The sequence below is a fragment of the Cavia porcellus genome, unplaced genomic scaffold (genome assembly GCF_034190915.1).
Source record: "Cavia porcellus strain 051 isolate PalLab524CR breed Dunkin Hartley unplaced genomic scaffold, mCavPor4.1 scaffold_40, whole genome shotgun sequence".
In the NCBI taxonomy this organism is placed as follows: domain Eukaryota; kingdom Metazoa; phylum Chordata; class Mammalia; order Rodentia; family Caviidae; genus Cavia; species Cavia porcellus.
Window position 1 is genome coordinate 8,077,870 of NW_026947523.1, and position 22,814 is coordinate 8,100,683.

At 41.1% G+C, this 22,814-nt stretch overlaps 1 protein-coding gene across 7 annotated transcripts in view; it reads right to left on the reverse strand.

Moving 5' to 3' along the window:
• Tnrc6b (trinucleotide repeat containing adaptor 6B) overlaps positions 1–22,814 on the reverse strand; it is a 237,924-nt gene that overhangs the window by 55,032 nt on the left and 160,078 nt on the right. For 6 of the 7 annotated variants that reach the window (XM_063243619.1, XM_013153092.3, XM_023565344.2 and 3 more), the window contains 3 exons: positions 15,544–15,631; positions 10,097–10,118; positions 1,998–2,339 (listed from right to left, as the gene is read on the reverse strand). In XM_063243619.1, coding sequence (XP_063099689.1) covers positions 1,998–2,339; positions 10,097–10,118; positions 15,544–15,631 — 452 coding nt within the window. Of the gene's footprint in view, positions 1–1,997; positions 2,340–10,096; positions 10,119–14,482; positions 14,603–15,543; positions 15,632–22,814 lie in introns of those variants that run through there. The other variant, XM_063243620.1, reaches the window with a different exon arrangement.

Consider the following 22,814-nt stretch of genomic DNA (forward strand, 5'->3'; position numbering starts at 1 on the left):
CTGTCTGAGTCATCTCTTTTCCATTTGTCTGTTGGTATATTTGCTAACTCTAACTTCCACACTTTCTCAAAGCTACCTCCTTGCCACCCTTCATGACAAAGGAGGGCCTTCTTATATCCTGAGACAAATGCAACAGTACCCTAAACTTGCTTTACTCTAATACAACTGACAGCAGTAGTTATTTCTCTAAAACAGAGTTGATTCTGTTACTGTTGTGTGAGAGCCTTTAACAGTTTCTTAATGCACAAGAACAAAGCAAACTCCTTGGCCTGGCATCTGATCAACATGCTCTCTGACTCAGGGCCAACCCACCCTTTCTAATCTATAACTTTCTTTCTTTTTTTTTTTTGGTGGTGCTGGGGATTGAACTCATGACCTTGCACTTGCCAGGCAGGTACTTATGCCACTGAGTTAAATCCCCAACCCTTATAACTTTCAATGTAGATGTCACTCTATATTGATGTGCTTTCTTACCCTCGCATCATTCCATGCTGGCACTTATTCTTTTTTATCTTCTCAGTTCACACAATAAAATTTACTCATCTTTCTGGGCCTACTTCAAGTGCCATTTCTTCCATGAAGTCCTCTAAACTCATCACCTGAAAATCATCTTCATCTGTCTACAGCCTTCTCCCCAGTGCTACAGCATTCTGTCTGCATCTTCCCTTCCCCACACAGTGCCTCTTTGTTGGAGGCACCATCTTGCTAACGTGTCAATTCCACACAGTGGCCGGTGTAGTTCTGCTCAGTAAGCATCTGCTGAGTGATGACTGCTCACTGAGTTGCACTAGGGGGCATACAAGCGGGGATCCAGCACAAACTGTTTCCCCAGGAGCTTACTCTCAAAAACCAGTCCAGCTCAGATCTATTTTGCTGGAATTCATCATATTTAGCGGTGTTGGGGTGATGATTTTTTTTTTTTTTGGTAGTGGGGATTGAACTCACAACCTAACGCTTGCTAGGCAGGTGCTTATGCGGCTAAGCTAAATCCCCGGCCCAGGGATGATTTTTTTAATGAGATAATTTCTTCTAAATGTACTTTAACTAGAAAGCTTTAAATCAATTTGAAGGTGAAAAAAGTATTCTGTAGAGCTGTGGAAAGATGAAGATGCACAGAACACCAAACTCTTGCGATTTTAATGGGCTCTTTGGTTTTAACTTGACTCAGTGGACCCACATTTTTGTTTAGGCCTAGCTATAAGCGGTGGCAGAAATGCAACAGGACTGTCCCCTCACTTGCTTCCTTTTGCAAGTGATCACCAGGGGCCAGGCAGGCAGGGCTATGAGGCCTTTCCTGGTCCACTCTGAGCCTGGTCTGCCAACTCCCACAGGGAAGCCTTAAGGGTAGGGGTTATCTCTACATACACCCTGTGTCATCACTAAGTTTTCTGTCCTTACTCTACACATGTAGTGGTGACAGAATTTTATAGGCAATTCTTTGTTCAAATTCAGAGCTAAAATGAAACATCTTATCAGGGGCATTATGTATGCATTACAGAGTTTAACAAGGCTCAAAACCCAGAACTCTCAAAAGAAACACTGATTTTTTTTTTTTTAAAATCTAGTGAATGACTATACAATGATTATTGTTTAGTGCCCTCTGAAAAATCTCTATTATAATCTAAGAGTTCCTTTTCTACTTCTAACATTTTTGAAGCTTAAAGAAGGCATCTGAAGAATCAGAATAAGCCCCTATTCAATTCCTACTTCTGGCTCTTCCCTGAACACACACTTGTAGAAGAGAGACTCAAACTGCAGTGCTATTGTCTGAGAAATAGTGAAAGGCCGACTGTAGTTAGTGCGAGCCTCCCTACCAGTACAGCTCAGGACCCTAAAGTCCAGTTTCAGAGAGGCATCCATGCACATTTCCTCCTGGGATCCTCTCCCACCTTCTGGATGGTCCCAACAATCTAGAAAATCAATGGCTTTTGTAGACTTTATAGTAGAGCCTGCCTTTAGAGCTGCCATGCATGCAGCCCACGATGCTGGTACCTCACCTGGTGCAGTCCCACTCTCGCTCTGCAGCAGCGTTCCTGACACTTGTGCGTTGTTTGGGTTTGCTCCAGGTGCTGTGCAGGGAGGAGGCCCCGCCCCGCCCCCGAGGAGCATGCAGGACGGTGGAGGGGGCTGTCCACGTTTTAGTAACACTTTGTGGTCCTGCTGGCAACGGAATCGCGGTGGCACCTCCCGAGGCATGTAGCGGGCGGCGCTTGGCGGTTGTCCGTTCGGCACTGCCACCCTTTTGGCATTGTTGCCACCATTGACTGGTGGCGATGGAGAGCTGCCAATTGGGCTGGCGGCCGTTGGTTGGCTTAAACTTGGTTTCGTCACTTCGGGCACTGAAAGAGAGGAAAGTCTTTGAGATCAAATACATTTTTCTTTCTTTTTTTTTTTTAATCGGTACTGAGGATCGAACTCATGACTGCCTGCTTGCAAGGCAGGTGCTTATGCCGCTAAGCTAGAGCCCCAGCCCCTCAAATGCATTTTTCTAAAAATTGTTTTAAAGAAAGCTTATATGAGACCAATTCTACTAAGACAATTCTGTCACTGTACTCTCAAGGGACACAGTCTTTCCAAATTCCTTGGGACATCTTCAGTTTACTGGAGACTGGGTTATGGAGTGGTGGGCAATAGTCACTCAAAGATAGCAGCAAGATCTTTAGTAGAAAAAGGTCAAAGGAATTGTTCACTACACTAAATGAATAGCAGAATTAATTCCCATGAGGGTTGCCCAGCAGATCCACGGCAAAGTCTTGGCAAAGCCTCAAGCCTCTTAGCTCAAGAGTCCTGTCCCTCCATCCACACTTAGAGTCCCTGAACAGGAGCTAAGCACACTCCATGTGTGCTTCTGTAGCACGCTGTCCATCTTCCTCTACCACTAAATTTATCAGACTGTACTGAAATTTTCCAGTGACAGTCCCTCTCTCTAACTGGCCCCAACTCCCTCAAGGCTGGGACCATCATCCATCTTCTGTTCCTTAGGGCCTGGCACACAGTTAGACCCTATGCGGAAGCTCAGACTTGCCAAAGCAAAAAGCTCCACTACAGCTGCCTAAATTCAAAGTTTTGCTTGGCATTCTGTGTATCAGAAATGACATAAGTCTTTTACTTTTGTCTCTCCCCATTTTATTTCAATTAATGTAAAAAATTTCAAAATGTAGGTAATTTTCCTATTCCCTTTAAACAATACAACTTTTACCTTGCAGGCAGCATGGAAATGAAGAGCGATGGTGAAGCCATACTCTGTGGTATATTTTGGCTTCCCCCCAACCCTTAGTGGTTCTCTGCACCTCCCTCTTAGCTCAAAAAAGACCACCACCCTTTCTAAGAAAATCTGCTAGTATACAGAGGCTGGCAATATCACAAAATAATCTGAGGCCCAAATCCCTGCCATGCACAGAAATGCTGAGGCCAGCTCTAACAGCAGGCCTGTGTAGACTGCTGAAATGATGCTGGGCCAGCATGTTGCCATTTAAGTGGCTCCTTTACGAGGAGAAAGAAACATCAACAGAAATCAGGGGCCCCTTCTATTCCACCACAGACCACGAGCAAATACTGAGTGACAAGAGAAAAGAACAGACACATGAAGCAAGATCCAGGTAATCTGTCTACCCTCAGCCAATTGCAAGGCTGAGAGTACTGGCTTACCCTCAGCCAATTGCAAGGCTGAGAGTACTGGCTTCCCAATCAGGAAGGGGTGGAGGCCGGAGGAACTGCAATCTGATGTGTAGAACAAACACAGGATTTAAGAAAGTAAGTCAGCTGCAGTCTAATATGACTAAACTAACCTCTGTAGGACCTACAGCAGCTGATGGACAAATAACATGTGAATGAATGAAGATTAAGATTACTTTCTGATCTGTTTCTCAAAGATTCCACATGGCATATGCAGATGCTCTTTTATTATGAGAATATGCAAGAAGCTGGCAACAGCTGGGTGGATTCTTCCCAATTTATTTTTAGGGTGGAAGGAGTAATGTTTCTATGAGTTTGCCCTTCTATTAAAAGGGCTTGAATCTTCAGTTTACATTAACTAGGCTAGCTACATGCTTTAACTCATTTCTCTAAAAGGAAGGAAAGAAAGGAGAAAGGCAGGCAGGCAGGCTTAAACTGCAGAGGGCCAAACATCAGTCTGACTAAATTTACAACATCCGTGATACTGTTTCAACCAAAGAAATCTCTGAGCATCATATACTGTGTAGGATTCCTTGCCCAAGTTCTTTGGGGCACTTCCCTATCATCATACCACAGACAGAATGGATTGTAAATGACTAAAAAATCACTTAAAAATGGAAATGTGCACTAGGCATAGTAGTGCACACTTGAAATCCCAGCATTCTGGGATGCAGAGTCAGGAGGACTGCAAGTTTGACCCCAGTGAAATACCTGTCCTGGGTTTGATAAAAGAAAAAAAGAAGTTTAGAGGTTGGTATCAACCACTTCCTTCTAATGCAGTGCTGTTGTGGGAGAGCAGCCATCTAAAAACTCTAGGACACAACCAGAAAACCCCGCAGGACTTTGTGAGCTATAGGCAAATGTGTTTCAGGACCTAAATGGATCTTGGATTCTTATTTTCTTTCTTTCATTACTCTCTCTGTTAATTCAAGAAATTTACAACATTTAAAGGTCAATCAAAATTCTTGACATTTATTGAAGAGTAATATAGCTGTTAGGCCAGATCCAACCTGATTCTCTCAGTCTAAAATTAAGACTTCAGAATCAGCATGCTTAAAAAAAAAAAAAAAGTCAGTGTGTACACTTCAAAATGCTCCAGAATGTCAAGATGACAACCGAAGAGAAAAATTATCATTATGTGTGAAAGTGTTACTTTGGAGGCTCTTGCTTTTCCGCATCTTAATGATCTGCAGGTGAATTTCTAAAGATGATCTGCTCAAAATGAGGTCACAGTTTCTTATTTTCCAGAGGAAAAGTCTGGGGCTTTAACCCCGGTCTTGGTATCACAGGGAAATACAAACACTAGAGGAAAATACTGGGTATCCTATTTTCTAATCTTGACTCAACTTACTTTTAAAAACCACTGTACCGCACATGGTAATGGCTGAAACATTCCCCTTTCTCATGCTGTTTATCTTACCCTATTCCACCTTACAGTCTGAACTTCTAATTGCCCCTTTCCTGACAAACAATAAGAATCTTTCAGATAAAAGCATTCTTTAAGAAATTTCTAAAAAAGTTAAGCTTTTCAATTTCTTTTAGCACACATGCATAACAAACCCAACGACTACACAGGACCAGTACAAATCACTATTTTCTTTCACTCTACTAATGGAACAAAAAAATCACCTAGAGATTTTTTTTTAAAGTACAGTTAAAATGTAAACCAAGTCCAGGGCAGATACTATTTGGGGCTGACACATTTAACATCTTAAGCCCAATCATCCACACTGAGTAGCCAGCGGTGCTAAAAATGCTCCATGATCTGTCTGTCTCTCTTTACCTTCCTCACGCTCAACTACAAGGCACCCTGGCTTTTGCCCTCAATACTTCTCTCCTATTAAGTTGCTAGTGGTCTTCACTGCCAGGCTAAATGGGCACTCGTTGGACCTTGGCATCTTCAACTTATCGGCAGCTTCTGCCAGTACTGGTCAGTCCCTCCCTCTCTGTTTGTGTGAGACCCACTCCGGCTACCTCTTCAGCTCTTTCACTCTCTTCCTTTGTGGGCTTCTCATACGATCAGGGGTCAGCACGCTTTCTGTAAAGGGCCAGACAGTAAATATTTAGGCTTTACTGGCCTTAAGGTCTTTGTTGCAACAACTCAACTCTGCACTTGGAGGGTGAAAGCAGCCATGGACAATGTGTAAACAAACTCTGTGGCTGTGTTCCAATGAAAATTTATTACTGGATAGTAAAATATGAACTTTACTATCATTTTCACATGTCATGAGATATTGTTCTTTTTATTCCCCCAAAAATTGAAATACAAAAACAATACCCTTAGCTCACAAAAAACCAGGTGGCGAACCAGAGTTGGGCCATAGTTGGCAATTCTTTCTTCTGACTCTCTTCTTAATCATATTTGTAAAACGAATGTAGAAAATGGCTATGAGTTGTATCTTAAAAAAAAAAAAAACGTCTAGCTACTCAGGAGGCTGAGGCAGGAAGACAGTGAATTTGAGGCTGGCCTGGGCAACATAAGGCTTTCTCTCAAAAACCAAAACCAAAACCAAATCAAACCAAATCAACAAACAAAAAACAAAAAACCCTAAACAAAACCAAGGGCAGATGCCCTTAACACAAAAATACAGGCTATGGAGGTGGGCCTGCAGCCCTCTCACAATCATCTTATTTTAGCATAAACTTTCTTATGCTGAAGTTTTAACTAGCGGTTGTGTAATTCACCATCTCCAATGCAGATCTCCTTAACCCTTCCCCTTCCCCTGAAATTTGTTCCTGTGCTCCAAATCCCTAGCATTAATGTATGAAGTCATGAGTCAGCTGGTGCTCAGGTTAGTCGCAACAGGGCCAAGAACCCTTCTCCCTGTCGCTTCTCTTAACAGGTAAAGTCTTCACTATTTCCTATCTGGACTATGTACTCACTTGTCGGAACAGCTGGCTTGGAAGACCTCACATTCATTCACTCTCAGAAGCAGCCAGTTCTGTTTCTGAGCAAGTAGTGCCCACGAAGATCAGAACATACAGGCATTTCTACAGGGCAAAGAACTGCAAGTAATTTATAAATGATTTCCCTGGAGGGAAACCCTTCCAAGATTAGCAAACTGAGCAAACTCAAGGTTACCCCAGCCACCACTGGGCACTGACTGCAACGTGGGGTAAGCTCTGGGGTAAGCTCGGAAGCCAGAACTGCAGCTGATGGGCTGCACTGGTTCACAATGCCTGCTGTGCTGATGGGATGTGCTATCCCCTCAGGTGAGCACCACTGGGACAAAGGGATAATGGTATGATTTACTGCTCTGAACCACACTATCTAACAATTTTAATTTATACTGAGCTGGAAACTGTCCCATTGCTTTGACTCACCCTGGGTACTTTGGGTCAGAATAAGTTTCAGTGAACAAAATTTACAACTGACATTTACTATGGAAATCTGCAATGTTAAGTAAGCACCAGAGCCCTGCAAATTTTATGGACAGTACTTTAGGTTCCTAAGATGGGAAGCCTAGGTGTTTAAACCTTCTCAGGGTGACAAATTTCATGACCCATCTAGCTCAAACTTCATGTGGCCCAGGAGGTGGCTCTGTTCCCTTCCATAGTGTGGTGCCGTACTACAGGAACTGTAATTTCCATCCTGGACACTGCTTTTCTATAAACTGGTCTTTTCACAATGACGACTCATTAAGCCAGCCTTCACCCAACGAACATCTTTTGATAAGGAGAACCTGATGTAGTCAACTCTGTCCGTTACATGGTCTATGCAATTCAATTTGTTAACTCTAATCTTACTCTTTGTCCCTGTTAAATTTCAATTTGTTAAATCTCATCCATTACATCAGTTCTTTAAAACTCTTTTGATTCTAACACAGCACAGAAGGATCTGAGCTTCTGCCTAAAGTGTTTTTTTTTTCTTCTGTTACATGAGTGCAAGCCCAGCTCTAGTCTACGCCACTACAGAACCTCCACCCCAAATCTCTGTCCTATTCCCCCAGAATGTGCTGTTCTTTTTAATGATAGAAGATGAAGGAAGAATGTGTGATTAATCTATTTTTTCTCTGAAATATGCAAAGTTTCTTCTGCCTCTGTCCAACCCAACAGTTGGCACCAGCACAGTTTTGTCTTTTTTGTTGTTGTTGTTTTTTCTTACAGGGTCTGTTGGGGAAAGAGGGGTTGGTTCGGAATTAAGGCGAGACCACTTGAAGAAAATACAACTTTGGGTAGAGAAACAGGATGCAGAAAATTGTTCACTGAGGGAAGAAAAGAACATGCAGAGTATCCAATAAAGATGAAGAAGTGGCAAAACAGAAAACAGAAAACCTAGAAAGGCCAAGGCCTGTTCCTTCCTAAGGAGGAGTATAACAAACTGACAATTTTTATTGCTACCTCTTGGTCTCCTCCCTGGTTCCAACAATTACATTCTTTAGATCTAGAACACTTAGGATTATGTGACTTTATTTTATCATTAAAGGATTGAAGGGCAAGGAAAACTTGGGAATTGTGAAGCGCAATCCATCTACGGCAGGCATGAAAAAGACCCAAATGGAAGGAAAATCTGATAGCGAGTAAAGTTTGATTTTTAAGACTTCAGCAGAAGAAAAAGAATTTTCCTTTTTCTGCTTTTCTGTTTTAGAACAGATCTACCACCAAAAGCCAAAAAAATTAAACCTGTCTGCCTGAGAAACAATACCTAAAAGATTTTCAGTTTTCCAACAGAAAGACTACTGATCATACAGAGCAACTTGGTTCTACAACTACAACTTGGTTTCATGAGCATTAGCCTTTTGGCCAGGCACAGGAACTCAAATCACCATGTTTCGGCAATCACAGAACCTGAGCTATCCAGGGAAATACCAATTTTCTCATCCACTGTCTCCATAAATCATCAAAAAAATGTCCTGTAATACTGACATTGTATCATTAAAAATAATACTGTTATAATAAATATATAGTTTATATTTTGATCACCTAATTTACAAACATAGTTCCAAAAGGAAGCCTACTTTTGGGCTGGGAACTAGTGAACGAGTAAGGGAAAAACACTATTTTCTCTAACCAATTAAGATATCTATAACTAACAATGTTTTTTCTGTTACTTTCTAAATCATTAAATATTCCAGGCTACCTTTTTCTTCAAAACTTTGTTCTTAGCTTGGTGGTGCTGGAAACTGACCCCCGAGTCTCCGTACCCAATCTTGCTTCAGCCACTCCAGTAGCTGGAATTATAGCTGTGCATATCAGACCCAGTTTGAAATGTATCTCATTTTTTTTTTTTGGTGTGTGTTACTGAGGATCAAATCCAGTACTAGTGAGCTACATCCCAGCCCCTTTTACTTTTTAAGACAGTTGCTAAATTGTCCAGGTGGGACTTGAACATGTTATCTTCCTGCCTCTAGACTCGCAGAATGCTGGGATTACAAATGTGTGCCACCATCGCCAGCTTTCAAGTATCTTTTGATTAAAAATACATGACAGTAATGTCTATTTATCTGAGAATGTTTACATAACTGAGTTTCCTAAGAAACTAGCACTATCCTGTATTAGTCCTTCCCACCACTTTGTGACATGCCTTGGCCTGGCAGTTCAACAACACAAAGGAAGGAAGAAACCAATCATTACAAAGCCGACCATCAAACCTGGATTCTTCCCATCACCTTTATTTTCCCTTAAGTTATCAGTCACACACAGCGCAATGGTCTTTATGTTCTAGGGCCACCTGTAAATATATTCAAAATACATCTGCGGTTAGGGGCCGCCGCCTGGGACTGTGAAGGTCTAGGCTTTTACTCTAAGTCCCCCATTTTGAAGAAGAACCAGTCAAAAAGTGTGACCAACACCAGGTGAAACTATATCATCAAAAAATTCTCATAACAAATTATTATATATCACAGACATATACCAATGAAAAATTTTAAAATTTAATACAGAAAAACTGAAAAGACATGCATCCTTAGGTTGAGAATGACCTGAGGGTCACATAGTTACATTTGCAACGTGTCACATTATTTAACACGTCATACAGAGTTAACCTACTCAAAATGTATTATCATTTTTAAAAAAGTGTATCTGGGTTCTAACTCAGAAGACAGTATGAACTTTCTAATGTGACATTCCAATCCCAGGCTCATACATTCCATGGGTCCAGATGGTTAACGCTCTGCAAGTTCCTATCTAAAATGAGAAGCTAATGTTTTATAATAGCTCTACAAAACTCTTGAAAAAGTTCAGTTCAAAATCATGACTCACATACTTTTAAAACAAAGTATTTACTTTTTGCCTCTTAACAAATTTAAGGCCAACTAGAAACACTAACAAAGTACTTTTCATTTCTCATTATAGCTTTTAAGTGACTGCAAACAACCCACCTTAATTACTCTATACCTACGCTTTAGAGGAGAAGGGAGGCTGAGTCAGCAGCAGTGTCAACTCTAAACACAAAAGGTCTTAGGTGAGAGAAAAACCTTACCTTTGGTTTTTTGTTCTGTGACCTGCAAAACAAATGGACATAAGTAAATGAGATTTGCTTTTTAATTCAGTACTACACCGTACAGTTAATTTTGATAAAGCAAGTAATTCAAGCTGTAAGGTAGAAATGTTGTTTGCTATTCTGATTGGTATGACTACAGAAAATCAAATGGATATGGCTCAGAAACTAAATTAGCCATAGAGACCAAAAGATACCCCTCCTGAGTTTGGATTCAAATACTTTTGCTCTCAAATCTTAAAAATCAAAACCTCGGGGCTGGGGATTTAGTTCAGCGGCGTAAGTACCTGCCTTGCAAGGAGGCAGTCGTGAGTTTGATCCCTGGTACCGGTAAAAACCAAAAAGACAAAAAAAAAAAAAAAAAAAGCCAAAAATCAAAACCTTAGGGATCCATCATGAGAGGCATCAGAACCCAAGACAGGAAAACAGGATTCAAAATCAAGCCTTCCTGGCTTGTTTTCAGCTACTCCCTGGCTATGTGATCTCATTTATTACCTATCTGCTGGAAAAAATAATAAAATATCCCAGGATTAAATAGGACATCCTACAACAATGTTTAATGCATGTCTGATGCTATAATCGAGATTTATATAAAACAGCATGCAGTAATAAGATTGAAATAAACATGCATATTTTGAATTTGAACAAACAGTGCTTTGTTGAAAGTATTCTATATAACAATGGAGTACTACTCTGCTATTAAGAAGGATAAGCTTGAGCCATTTCTAGGTAAATGGATGCACCTTGAGATCATACTCGTAAGTGAAATAAATCACACACATGTAAATACCACATTGCTTCTCTAGTATCAGAAACCGAAAGTATAAATAAGAACCAAAATCCATAATAGATAATGTGAAATAGGAAGAAAATGTTCAAATAAGGAGGGGAACAATGAAAGGAAAAGGGAGAAAGAAGGGAAAGTTTTAAAAGGAAAAAACGGAAACAAAGCTTTTGTAAGTGGGAGGGCAGGAGGGATGAGGAGAGGGTAGGGGAATGGGAAAAAGAAAGAAACAAGTTATATCATATACAGTTACAAATTCTCTATGATGAATGTGATTAAGTATATCTAAAATGTACCAATAAAATCTGAAAGGAAAAGAAGCATTTTTTATAAGGCATCTATGGAAGCGAGCAACATAAAAGGCTAGACAGCAAAATACACGAACATGTTTCGGACAGCATGGAAGTGATGTTTGAGAGTCACATAAAAAGCTGCGTCTGCTATTAAGGAGGTAAAATTTTTAAAAAGGCCACCTGATTATACATACCCTGTAATATAAAAACAAAACCACAGAAGGTCATGCATAAGAAACACATCCAACAGGAAACATGCCAGAATTTCAGGAGTGGTTACATTACATTTTCAAGACCATGGGCAATTCTAACCCCACTTCTCCCAACTGTTAATCGTCTAACGTGCTTTTTATATTGGTTATTTGGCTCTTGTAATAACAATCATTAGAAAATGAATATTGCAATCTTCTTTCAGAAGAGGTTTCGTTATCTGTAGTTGTTGATCACACGGGGTCACGGCTGTAGGTGTTCATGAAAAGAGTTCTCTTAGGAAGGTCCATCCTGGGCTATTGGGCCCATCTCAAAATGGATCCCAGTATATCTCCACCAGACCTTGAATGTGAGTTAAACGATTCACTAGCAAGATTTTCTGGAGTGCTTTATTCTTGCATTAAAGGACAAGCTGATTTTATTGCACTGAATTTTTAGAACCCAATGTCTTAAAAATGAATGTTTCTCAGTGCTGTTACAGAACTCAGTTCTACTGAAAATTTCCTCATACAATTTCTTCATAATCCCCATGTATTGAAGAATTTGCGTCCACACACCAATTCCTTAAGTCGATTCAGGTTTTATACCCCCATAAATACTTCTTAAAATGTCATTCTGAAGATCAGTTACACAGAAGTCAGTGCCTTCCCAGTTGTAAGCAACAGACTCAAATAATGTCAATATGTCTTATAATGTGGATTTTGTTAAATGAGCCAACCCCCAGATGGCAAAAAGCTGGATGGCCAAAGCATGTGTTCTGCCAATACTACACAATGCTCCTTCAGTGGTCTAAGCCTTATGAATGAACGGAGGCCTTCTTAACACCTCTCTCATGAATGGAAATCTAACACGATTTACACAGGGATGCTGTCTGGAAAGTGCAAATGGCTACAACCATTGAACACAGTGGAAAAAGCTCATGTTTAAGTTCTGTGTGGAAATACTTTTAGCTTTAGACAAAAGTCCATGCTTTAAGAAAATCATGTTGCCACCTTCATTTTTTCCCCCGATGGTGTTGGGGACTGAAGCTCAGGCCTTGTACAGGTAAGCAAACACTCTACCACTGTGTACATGCCTAGCCCACCACCATTCATTCTTTAATTTTTTTTTTTTTTTTGTCTTTTTTGAGATGGGGTCTCCCTATGCAGTTCAGGCTGGCCTTGAGCTCACTTTGTAGCCCAGGCTGGTCTCGAATTCCAACAATCCTTCTACCCCAGCCTCCCAAGTGCTGGGATTACAGGTGTGAGCCACCATGCCCGCTCATCATTCATTCTTGATGGTTCATTTATTTATTAAAAAAACACTTTTGGTGTGATTACTGTACACTTGCCCTAGCTACTGGCAATACAAGTATGAATGAAACTTCAGTAACTTACACGAAGTCTGAAGCAGAAGACAGACACAAAGAGATAAAGCAATTGTGTACACAGCATGAAGGATGTGGAAGCACTTAGTAAAGGCCCCACAGACATGTGCTGACTGACTAATAGAACCTCTGGCACCTTCCCAACAGTTTTTTGCCTCATAGCACATTTTATGCCTCCTAGTTGTCTTTATAATTAGGTTGGACACCACTAAGACTATCACATGGTAAGCTTTGTGCTTTCTCCTTAAAACTGCTAAACTGGAATTTAATTCTGAAATCATGCACCAGCTCAGTATAATAAAGTGCTACCGAAGGCCATGTGTCAGCCTGTGTGGCCCTCGATTCTGGTCATCTGATCTATAACAATTCTGAATAAAAATGACGGAGCTCCCACTGCTGACAGTCACATCAAAATTTTACGGAGATTTGTCTCTGCTGTGACTTCATCAGTTTTCAATGCAGATGCAAGTGCAGAGGGACTGCCCAGTTGCATACCCACTGCATAAATAATGCCAATTCACCCACACTCGCTCTTTAAATCACTTTCCTATTAGAACTGACAACATTTACAAATGTGTATTTTATTAATCCTTTCCAGATACTATTTTTGATTTAAGGAAACACTTATCTATGTTAAGAATGGAACATACATTGTTTACAACAATTGTTTTGTCTTTTACTGTCTGTAGCTTCTGCTTGAGATCCTTGATGTCCAACCTATTAACTGTCCATTTCCTGAGTGCAAAATCTCATTTTTTCTACCAATGTAGCAGAGTGTTCCTGAAGAGGAAAGGTGTTCGCTGAGGTTCTGTCTCTAGGCACCTCAGCTACATACTTTACTGTGTCAGATCACACGGGGTCACTGCTGTGGGTGTTCATGAAAAGAGTTCTCTTTGGAAGGTCGATCCGGAGCTAATGGGCCCATCTCAAAATGGATCCCAGTATACCTCCACCGGACCTTGAATGTGATCTGCTAAATGATTCACTCATGGGATCTTCTCGAGAGCTTTTACATTCTTGCATTAAAGGACAAGCTGATTTTATTGCACTGAATTTTTAATGCAAGGCACAGGCCAAGAACCCAGAGGTCACAGGGGCTAACCCAGTAATATCCCAACACTGGGGCACCAGCATATAGTGACCTCAAAGATGAGAGATGTAGCTGTGTATCCAAAATGAAGTACTAAAAAGCCCCTGGGACTGTTATCTGTCTTCTTCATTCAAAGCCTTTACTCTGGAATATTAAACAAGTTTAATGAGCTCAGAAGGGCAGCAGCACTTGGAAGCAGGTACTCTACAGCGTGAGGATGTGATGGGGAATACACTACTATTAACAGAAACACAATTAAAAGCAGACAAAATCTTCAAGAGTACAGCAATTATAGCACCAAATAATATTACTTTTAATTAAGTCCTAACCAAAAAAAAAAAAAAAAAAAAGTATACTTCACATGCCTAATATGGCAGCATCATATGTAACAGAGTTCAGAAAATATTTCCAGGACTGTTTTTATGCTAGTTCTCACAAATGATCAAAAAGTTACAAGAAACATGGCATCCAACAATGCTGTCCCTCATTCTATACCTCACATGGGCATGTGTCCAGTTGCCTGGCCTCTGTCCATATCTAGAGTTGCTTGCGAACATGAGAATAGTTTACCTGTCCCTGACTGAGCCTCAATAAATAGCACTATAGCAATAACCCTCAGACCTACCCGCAGTGACAACCTGCTTCTCAAGTGCCTCAGGCAGTGACAAGAACTGGGAGCAAATCACTCTTCTTCCCAAAAGATACTGCAGCAGTGCTGCTGAACCAGAGTCCAAGGCAGGTGTTACTAAAAGAATGGTGAGGTGGAGGAAAGAAGTCAGACCGGGGGACTATCAGGTGAGGGGGGCACGGTTAGAAGTCAAGGGGACAGGCAGGACATTTTAACTCTGCTTCCAACAGCATCAAATACTTCCACTGAGACCTGACCAACATCTCTTTCTCTAAGCAAATTTCTAAAAGCAATGTGATGCTCTAATTCCTAAAATATTATGGAGGCCCACCAAATCCTTTTCTTTGGCAGGGGTCTGGGGGGCTGTGTATTCCGGATGAAACTGTTAAAAGGCCAAACATCTAAACAACAGTGCTATGAATGGAACACAAGTACACGTGGGGACAATCTAGCAAGTTTTGAAAAGTGAGTATTAAAAAGGACTATTTAAGAAAATCAAAGTCAGGTATAGTGGCAGATGACTACAATCCCAGTTACTTGAAAGGCTGAGGCAAGAGGATTTCAAGCTCGAGGCAATTTAGTAAGAGGTACAACTCAGTACAAAACTAGGATGGAAGAAAGGAGGGCGAGAAGGCAGGGAGGGAAAGGAGGGAGGAAAGCAGGCAGGCAGGAAGCAAAAAGGAAGAAACCTTTAAAATTGTTCAACAAATTTTTAAAAGGACTGGTAATAGAGTGGTAGAGCATCCCTGGGCTAAATCCCCAGTACTATCCCCCCAAATCAAGAATGAAATATGATACAAATAGGGAGATGGGACAAGAATTTAGAGTCAACACTGCTGTCTTTCTCGGTACCGTTTGCTGCTGTTCTCACAGGGTCAGTCACATCTTAATAACCATTTTATGATCTCAAGGGCAGACCTTAAATTTTTTCAACTTTTGAATTTTTAAATAAACTAACCTCTCAAGTTGCATTATTAAATGTTAGTAACCAAGGCAAGACAGTCACTTATTCTGGGTGTTTGGCAGATGTTAAGACAGTCCTACTTGATTAAACTCACCTTCTGAGTGGCTTCTTTTTTCTTTTTATCCTCTTTCTTCCTTTTCTTGTCTTCCATTAACTGTTCTTCCCTTTCTTGCTCCTTCTCTCTGTTAAAGCAATGTCATACCGGAAGGTTACACATGTGTATTTACAATACATTTCCATAGCAACATTCATCTCCGTGACTGCATAGAACACAGTATGTTACTTAAATGGATGCATAAAACTCCCCACATGTAGGAATTTCCACATCTTGGTCTGCTACCCCTTTTACAAAATGTCACATTAAGTCTGGTTTCAAAGAAATCTATTAATTTTTATAGGATCTACTACCTAGAAGAATATATACACATAAGATTAAACTATCTACACTCAGCAAAGGATCTGATTTGACTATGACAAAATTCAGTTGATGTGAGAGCTTATATCTATCTAGATGCCCCACCAAAGCCTCATGTGGTCACAGATGCAGTGTTTGCGAGGTGGCTAGATCTACAGTATGGTGCGATGTTATCAGTGACCCACGCAGGATGTAAAGGTAACCTACCCTAAAGTAGACAGCCTGGATAAAAAGCCAGGGACAGAAAGAGCACGCTGCTGTCACTGCCTGCCACCTTGCTGCTTCTTTGCTACTTGGCTGCCTTCTGCCTGTCATGAAGCATTTCTCCTCTGTGCTGCCCCTCTGCCATGCCACCTTGCCTTGTAGTCAGACAACTATGAACTGAAATCTCTACAAACTGTAACAACAAACCTCTTGTGGATGTTGGATATTTTGTTTCAGCATCAAGAAAAGTAACTAAGACAGTTTGCTTCTGATAGTAATTTTTTTCCTGGCAGTATTTCTAACAAATAATGTAGAATATATTAATTCAATTATTATATATGTATAATATGTACATGTATATAATTTAATTGTTTGCCCATGACCTTTTCAGGGTGGTAAATATAACAGTCTTTGTTCTGCATTTCATATTTTTGTTTTACATTTATTAATACAATATAATTTCCTATTTTCTATCTGTTTACAATGCTGGAGATTGAATCCATGGATATTCCACCATTCAGTTATACCTTCTATCCCTCCCCTTTTAATTTTTTATAAGTTTGAGACACAGTATTGCTAAATTGCCCAGGATCATCTCAAACTTGCGATCCTTCTGTTTCAGCTTCTCACCTAATTCCAAGTAAAGAGCATGGGTGGTTCTGCCTGTGTTTGTAAGTCAGGAACTGACTGTTCTATAAATCAATTATATTCCCTTTGGGTGAATTCACAATGAATCCTCCTGTATAGATGAATTATGTTTAACAGGGTTTACGCTACCCACTTAATATAAAAACAACATACAGTAATAAACACTCCAGTTGAAGAAATATACTAAAATCTTAATATAATTTCTAATGTACATTTTGAAACCTAGCATTTATTTTAATGCCAACACCTTTTATTCTATTCACTGGGAAGACCTTGCTGTGTAACTTTAGTGCTCAAGGTAGGAAGCCCAGATATGGAGCTAACTAAATTTCAAGGGTAGAAGAAAGAGTCAGAAATCTAGTTCTCAATTCCCCAGCATATCAAATAGATACTGCAGGATTTAGGATTGTATGGGACTGAGGATTTAGCTCTGCAGCGTAAGTGCCTGCCTGGCAAGTGCGAGGCCACGAGTTTGATCCCTGGTGCTCCCCTACCCAGCAAAAAGAAAGGATTTTAAGTGATCTGACACATCAATCCATGGTTTTACAGACATCACCTAGAAGTTAAGTGAATTAAAAGAAAAAATGTTAAGGAAATAAGGTTGCAAATGGCAAAAATCACAAAGATGATTCCTAAAGGACTCAAGTCTCCAAATATCTAGTTTCATACACTTAACCTATACAAAAGGAACTGAGGCCCCAAACCAAGGTGGGCTTTTACAAGTATATAAGTAACATCTTAGCAATAGGAAATAAGCAAACATTTTTTCCTTTTTAGTTTTTTGAGACAGGGTTTCACTATGTAGTTCCAGCTGGCCTTGAACCTACTATGTAGTCCAGGCTGGTCTCAAATTTACAATGATCCTCTTGCCTCAGCCTTCTGAGTGCTGGGATTATAGGCACATGTGACCATGCACAGGAGAAATAAAATTTTCTTAAAAATCATTTTACCTACGGGTTGCCCCAGACTTCGTTTTCACAAATGTTCATTTTTCTCCTCTGTACTCTGGCATAAATACACAAGAGCCTAATGTGCAAAATTCACATTATAGCAGTAACATCTATGAAAACTTTACAAGGACCATCAAGGGGCTAGGCCTGGTGATGCATGCCATTCATCATAGCTCTTGAGAGGTGAGGCAGGCAGGTGGGCTGCAAGTTTGAAACCCTGTCTCAAAAAGGCAAAATAAAACAGCTACAATGCAGTCGAGGAAGAGATTCTGCTCGGTTTCTCTAGATTCAGTTTCTGTCTCTAGCAGTGTACAGGGGGATGCTTGTGGAGAAAACTCACTGGCAGCAGTGCGCAATCTGAAAATGGGTTTCGAAACCAGCCAGATGGATGGTGACCATCTAAGGTATGCTGGCCACAGACCTTGCTAGATTTGGCTCCAAGGGCTTCCTGCTTTTTCACTTGCAAACGGAAGGACAGGATGTGGTTCTTTGTCACAACTTGGCTTTCACATTTTATAGTGAAACATGCTACAGCAAAGGAGCAGCCACAGCCTGGATATCTGCACTAAAAACTCAGCACTTTAAAAAACCAAGCTGTCGTTTTTCTCTAAGTCTAAAATTATTCTAAAAGTTTATTTTAAAAATGCTGTTGACATACTCTTTAAAAACAACTAATCTTTCTGAACATTTCGCCCATAAACAGGTAATCCAAGGAAAGGGATTGAAATTCATACACACTGGATGTGGATTTATTTTCAAAACAAGTATTTTTCAAAGTTTTCCAGGAGATGGGCTATGCTTTCATTGATTTTTTTTTATACTAAATTCCTGGTAAAGAATTTAGTCTTCTTATATTTTATTTCCTTAGGGAGAATTTATTTTTTCAAACCTGACTTTAAAAATCTGCTATTTAAATGACTCAAATGGTGTGGGATTCACTTTTCTCTTAATTCAGGGGTGCTCCATCGAGGCTGTGTATTAGCATTATTTGGGGAGCTTTAAAAAAACCCTGAACTGAGTTAGAGCCCAAGTAGAGTGAACAGGACTTCAGACTGGTGGGAATGGGAGACTGGTTAGAGAAATGACCAATAAGCAAGTTCAGTATCCAGATTTTGCACCACTGAAAAAAGAATTACATAAATTAAAAGGATCTAAGTTAGTTATTAGCATAAACTCATTGTTTTCAATACAGTTAGAGAGAAATATGGGGACAAATACAACTATTTATATGGATTTAACTTTGCACATGTACATTTCCCTTCATGTGTGCGCGCGCGCGCACACACACACACACACACACACACACACACACACAATTATTTCTTGTTTGCCATTGTGACAGCTACAAAACAAGTAACACCCAAATAGCAATAAACTGACAGCACCTATGATTAGGGCTTCTAAATACCATTATTTACTAAAAGAACCAGAGTTCTTTGGGAAAACAAGCCAACTGGGGCTAGGGCAAGCAAAGTCCAAGATGAACCTGGGATATATGTTTGCCACAAGATTAGAAGTACTCAAGAGCAAAGCAACAGGCTAAATGGTCACAGAAAACAATTTGAAAGGGCTTCTACAAGCTGAATCTGGGACAAAACAAGTGTCAAAAGGAGTAACAATAGTAAGAGATTATAAACTATTGCATAAAACTTAGAAAAACAAAATTCTTATACACAGAAGGAAATAAATAAATCGTTAAGTGACAAGAAATGGGATATTTACATAGTTTCAAAACACTTCTCCATAAAATATTTACTGATTTTAAAGAGGAAAAGAGTAACTACAGAAGAAGAGAAGCTGGGAAGATAACACCTTAATGAAGTAATCCATGAGAATGTCACCAGCACTGAGACACACTGAAGCCATGAGCTCCCTGACAGGATGTGGTAAGAACAATATGAGGTCACCTCCGTGATACCGTTTTCAAATATGTACAACTTGAATATCATTACGAGCAACTGTCACACAATTCCACACTGAGAGGCACCCTGCAAAATAACTGGCTTGCAATCTTCCAGAAGTTTCAAGCCAGGAAAGTCAAGAAAAGTTTGAGGGATTGTTCTGAATAGAAGACCACCAAGGAGACAAAACCCAATGTGCTGTGTTGTGGACCGGTGTGCTATCTTGGCTGGGGGAGGGAGGGTCAATTAATGGTGCTGTATTAACGTCCATGTTTTCCTTTGATGATGAGATAGTGGGTTTACAGGATAAGGTTCTTGTTAAAAACAACGGAATTGATAAAAGGCTGCAAATAACAGGGCACAGGGTTAGCAGTTTATTTTCAAATGACTCAGAAAAAAAAGCAGCTTTTCAAAATCATACAGATTCAAATTCTGTAAGTTTGAGATTGTTTCCCAAAACAAAACCAAATGAAATAAAACCCAAATGACAAACACTTAACACCAAACACAAAACTATGGCCCAGGCAGCCACTCTAGAACAATTAGATCAAAATCTCTAAGATTTTTAAAGCCCCCTCCCATAGAGTTCTAATATGTAGCTAGGTTGAGAATCATTGATAACAATTCTTCAAATCTACACTTAAACTATTTTAGGTGTCCCAACAAGAGCCAGGTACTTTCCTAAGGTCTGGGATATGACAAAAACAAAACCAGGATGCTTAACCTGCAGCAGAGGGGACAGGCAACAAATGGGATATATACAAAATGTATGCTGAAAGCATAATTTCGGGAGGTAGGAACACCCCGGGATCCAGTGAACTGATGGAGAACAGCAGGGGAGGAGGTGCTGCCTCCCAGCACACGGCTAAGAAAGGCCACTTCCATAAAGTGGCATGAGAGTGCAGACCACTGAGGTGTTCTGGTCAGTGTAACTCTCAGAATACTACAGACAGAGAAAATGGCAAATACAAAGGAGCAAGACCGCATGCCTGAGAAATGGCAAGAGGGGTACAGCACAGGGTGCAATGGAGAAGCTGGAAGAAATGAGACCAGAGAGGTGGTGGCGCTCTCTGAAGTGAAAGCATTGTCAAACTGATCTGTGTGCATCTTCCCATAACCTAGTGAAGAATCAAACTGGGTCTGGAAACCAAAGTCATGAAACCTCTTACTCTCATCTTCCGCAAAGAGGCCACCTCTCTTCCAGCAGATGGCTGGCATGCCTCCTTCCCAGGGGACGGCACACTTGAGAGCACAGGGATCAGCCTGACTCTTCCTGTCACATGCACCCTGCACAAGTACTGGGAATCCAGGAGGGTGTCCAGATAAAGGTTACTGAATTGCGGGCAGTGAGCCATGCAGGGTTGGGGTGTGGCTCAGTGCTAAAGTGCTTTGCCAGGCAGATACAAGCTCTGGGTTCAATCCCTAGAATTTCAGGAAATTAAAAAACAGTAACCATTACTTTTCATAACCTAAGGAACATTCACTGGGGTATGTGTTTGCAGAAAGACTCAAAACAAGGAAGAAAGTCACCTACTAAAGAAACATACACTGGGTGACTAACACGTGCTGCACACCTGTTCAAATGCTGGGGAGGGGACAGTGGGCAGGAGAGAGAAGCCCTCTCCTCATGGTGAGCATACCCTAGAATGTACAGATAAAACCAACACCAGGAAAACCTGACAAATGGTGTGAAGGAAATAAGGCCAGGTAAACACCCAGACAGTATCCAAGAGCGCACGGATAGGGAACAGGAGATGTTCACTGCTTCTGTGATACTCAAGTAGAGATCTAAATGATAAAAAAGATCTGGGAGCATGGAGATGTGCTCCTGTAGGGCCAATTACTCTGAAGGCTGAGGCCAGAGGACCGCTGGGAGGCAGTACTGTGAGCTTCTCACTCCAAAAGAAACCTGACGAGTGAGTGGCTCTAGACAGCAAAGTGCTTGAATTTGGGGGCTTTATTACTGGAGGGCAGAAATGGGGTACCCATCCCCTCATCTACCACCCTCCCAATACTCACACCCTTCAGTTTCCTGGGCAGTGACGCAGCCTCACTCACATGGGAAGGCTAGATCTCCACCCCAGAGCTCCCCTTCCACTTCACTCACTCATCACTTCGGCGCCCACTCCATGCCCGGTACTGAGCCCTGGCCAGGAGGGAAGCAGCACACGGGCGGTGGTGCTGCCAGCCCTTCTGATACTCTTCCCATGGCGGTCTCGCACCGCATGACCTGGATGATGGCACCTCTCTCCAGGGCGGGAAGGAACCTGTGCTGCCCCTGCCACCCTGGGGGTTCTGAGGTGAGCCTGCAGAGCTTTTGGTGTGTTCAAAGCACTTGAAGCACAGACATGGTGAGCTCATCATGGTTGTATAATGCAGGTAAGAGACCAGCTGCTTTCCACCAGCCAGACTCATGGTCAGTTCCTGAAGGCCTCAAGCATGCAGGAGAAGCAGGGCCGACAGTCGCAGGCTTGAAAACAGTAATGCTCACCAGCAAGCGGACTGCAGAGCTCTGCCAAGCACCTCAACTCAGTCAGGGCTCAATCAGACAGGAAAATGGCTCCAGATGTCTAAGGCCTGGACAACTGGCTATAACAGCATCAAATCTTATCCTAGGCACTGTGGAAAGGCTAGCTCCACCTTTGGCCCTAGAGTTTACAAATATCTCCACACAACTGGGGCCAGCAGACCTGACCACATACAGCAATCCACCCAGCATGGGAAACATGCCAAAGGCAAACCAATACCAAACCAATAAAAGGAGCTTCTCAATAAAAAGGAACACAGTATTTATAGATCAACATGTTGGATGAATTTCCAGGTAATTATGCTGAGGGACAAAAGCCAGTACCAAAGGTTATGTACTGTATAGTGGCATTTATGTAACATTTCCAAAATAAGTGATTGGTCACCAGAGATTGCAGGAGAGGGCGAAGCCTGCTATTAAAAAGTGACGTTAGCCAGGGATTTAGCTCAGTGGCTAAGTGCCTGCCTGGCAAGTGTGAAGTCATGAGTTCGATCCCCAGTACAAAAAAAAAAAAAAAGTGACGTTAGTGAACCTTGTGGTGACAGAACTGTTCTGTACCTTGAGAGTGGTGAATACATGAACCTAGGCTGGATAAAACTGCACAGAATTCATGACATACACAGAAATACAAAACTGTAGAGATTTAAGACCCAGAGGCCATATGAATGCCAACATGTTAATTGTTTTGCAAGAAATTACCTTTGCTAGAAACTGGGAAAG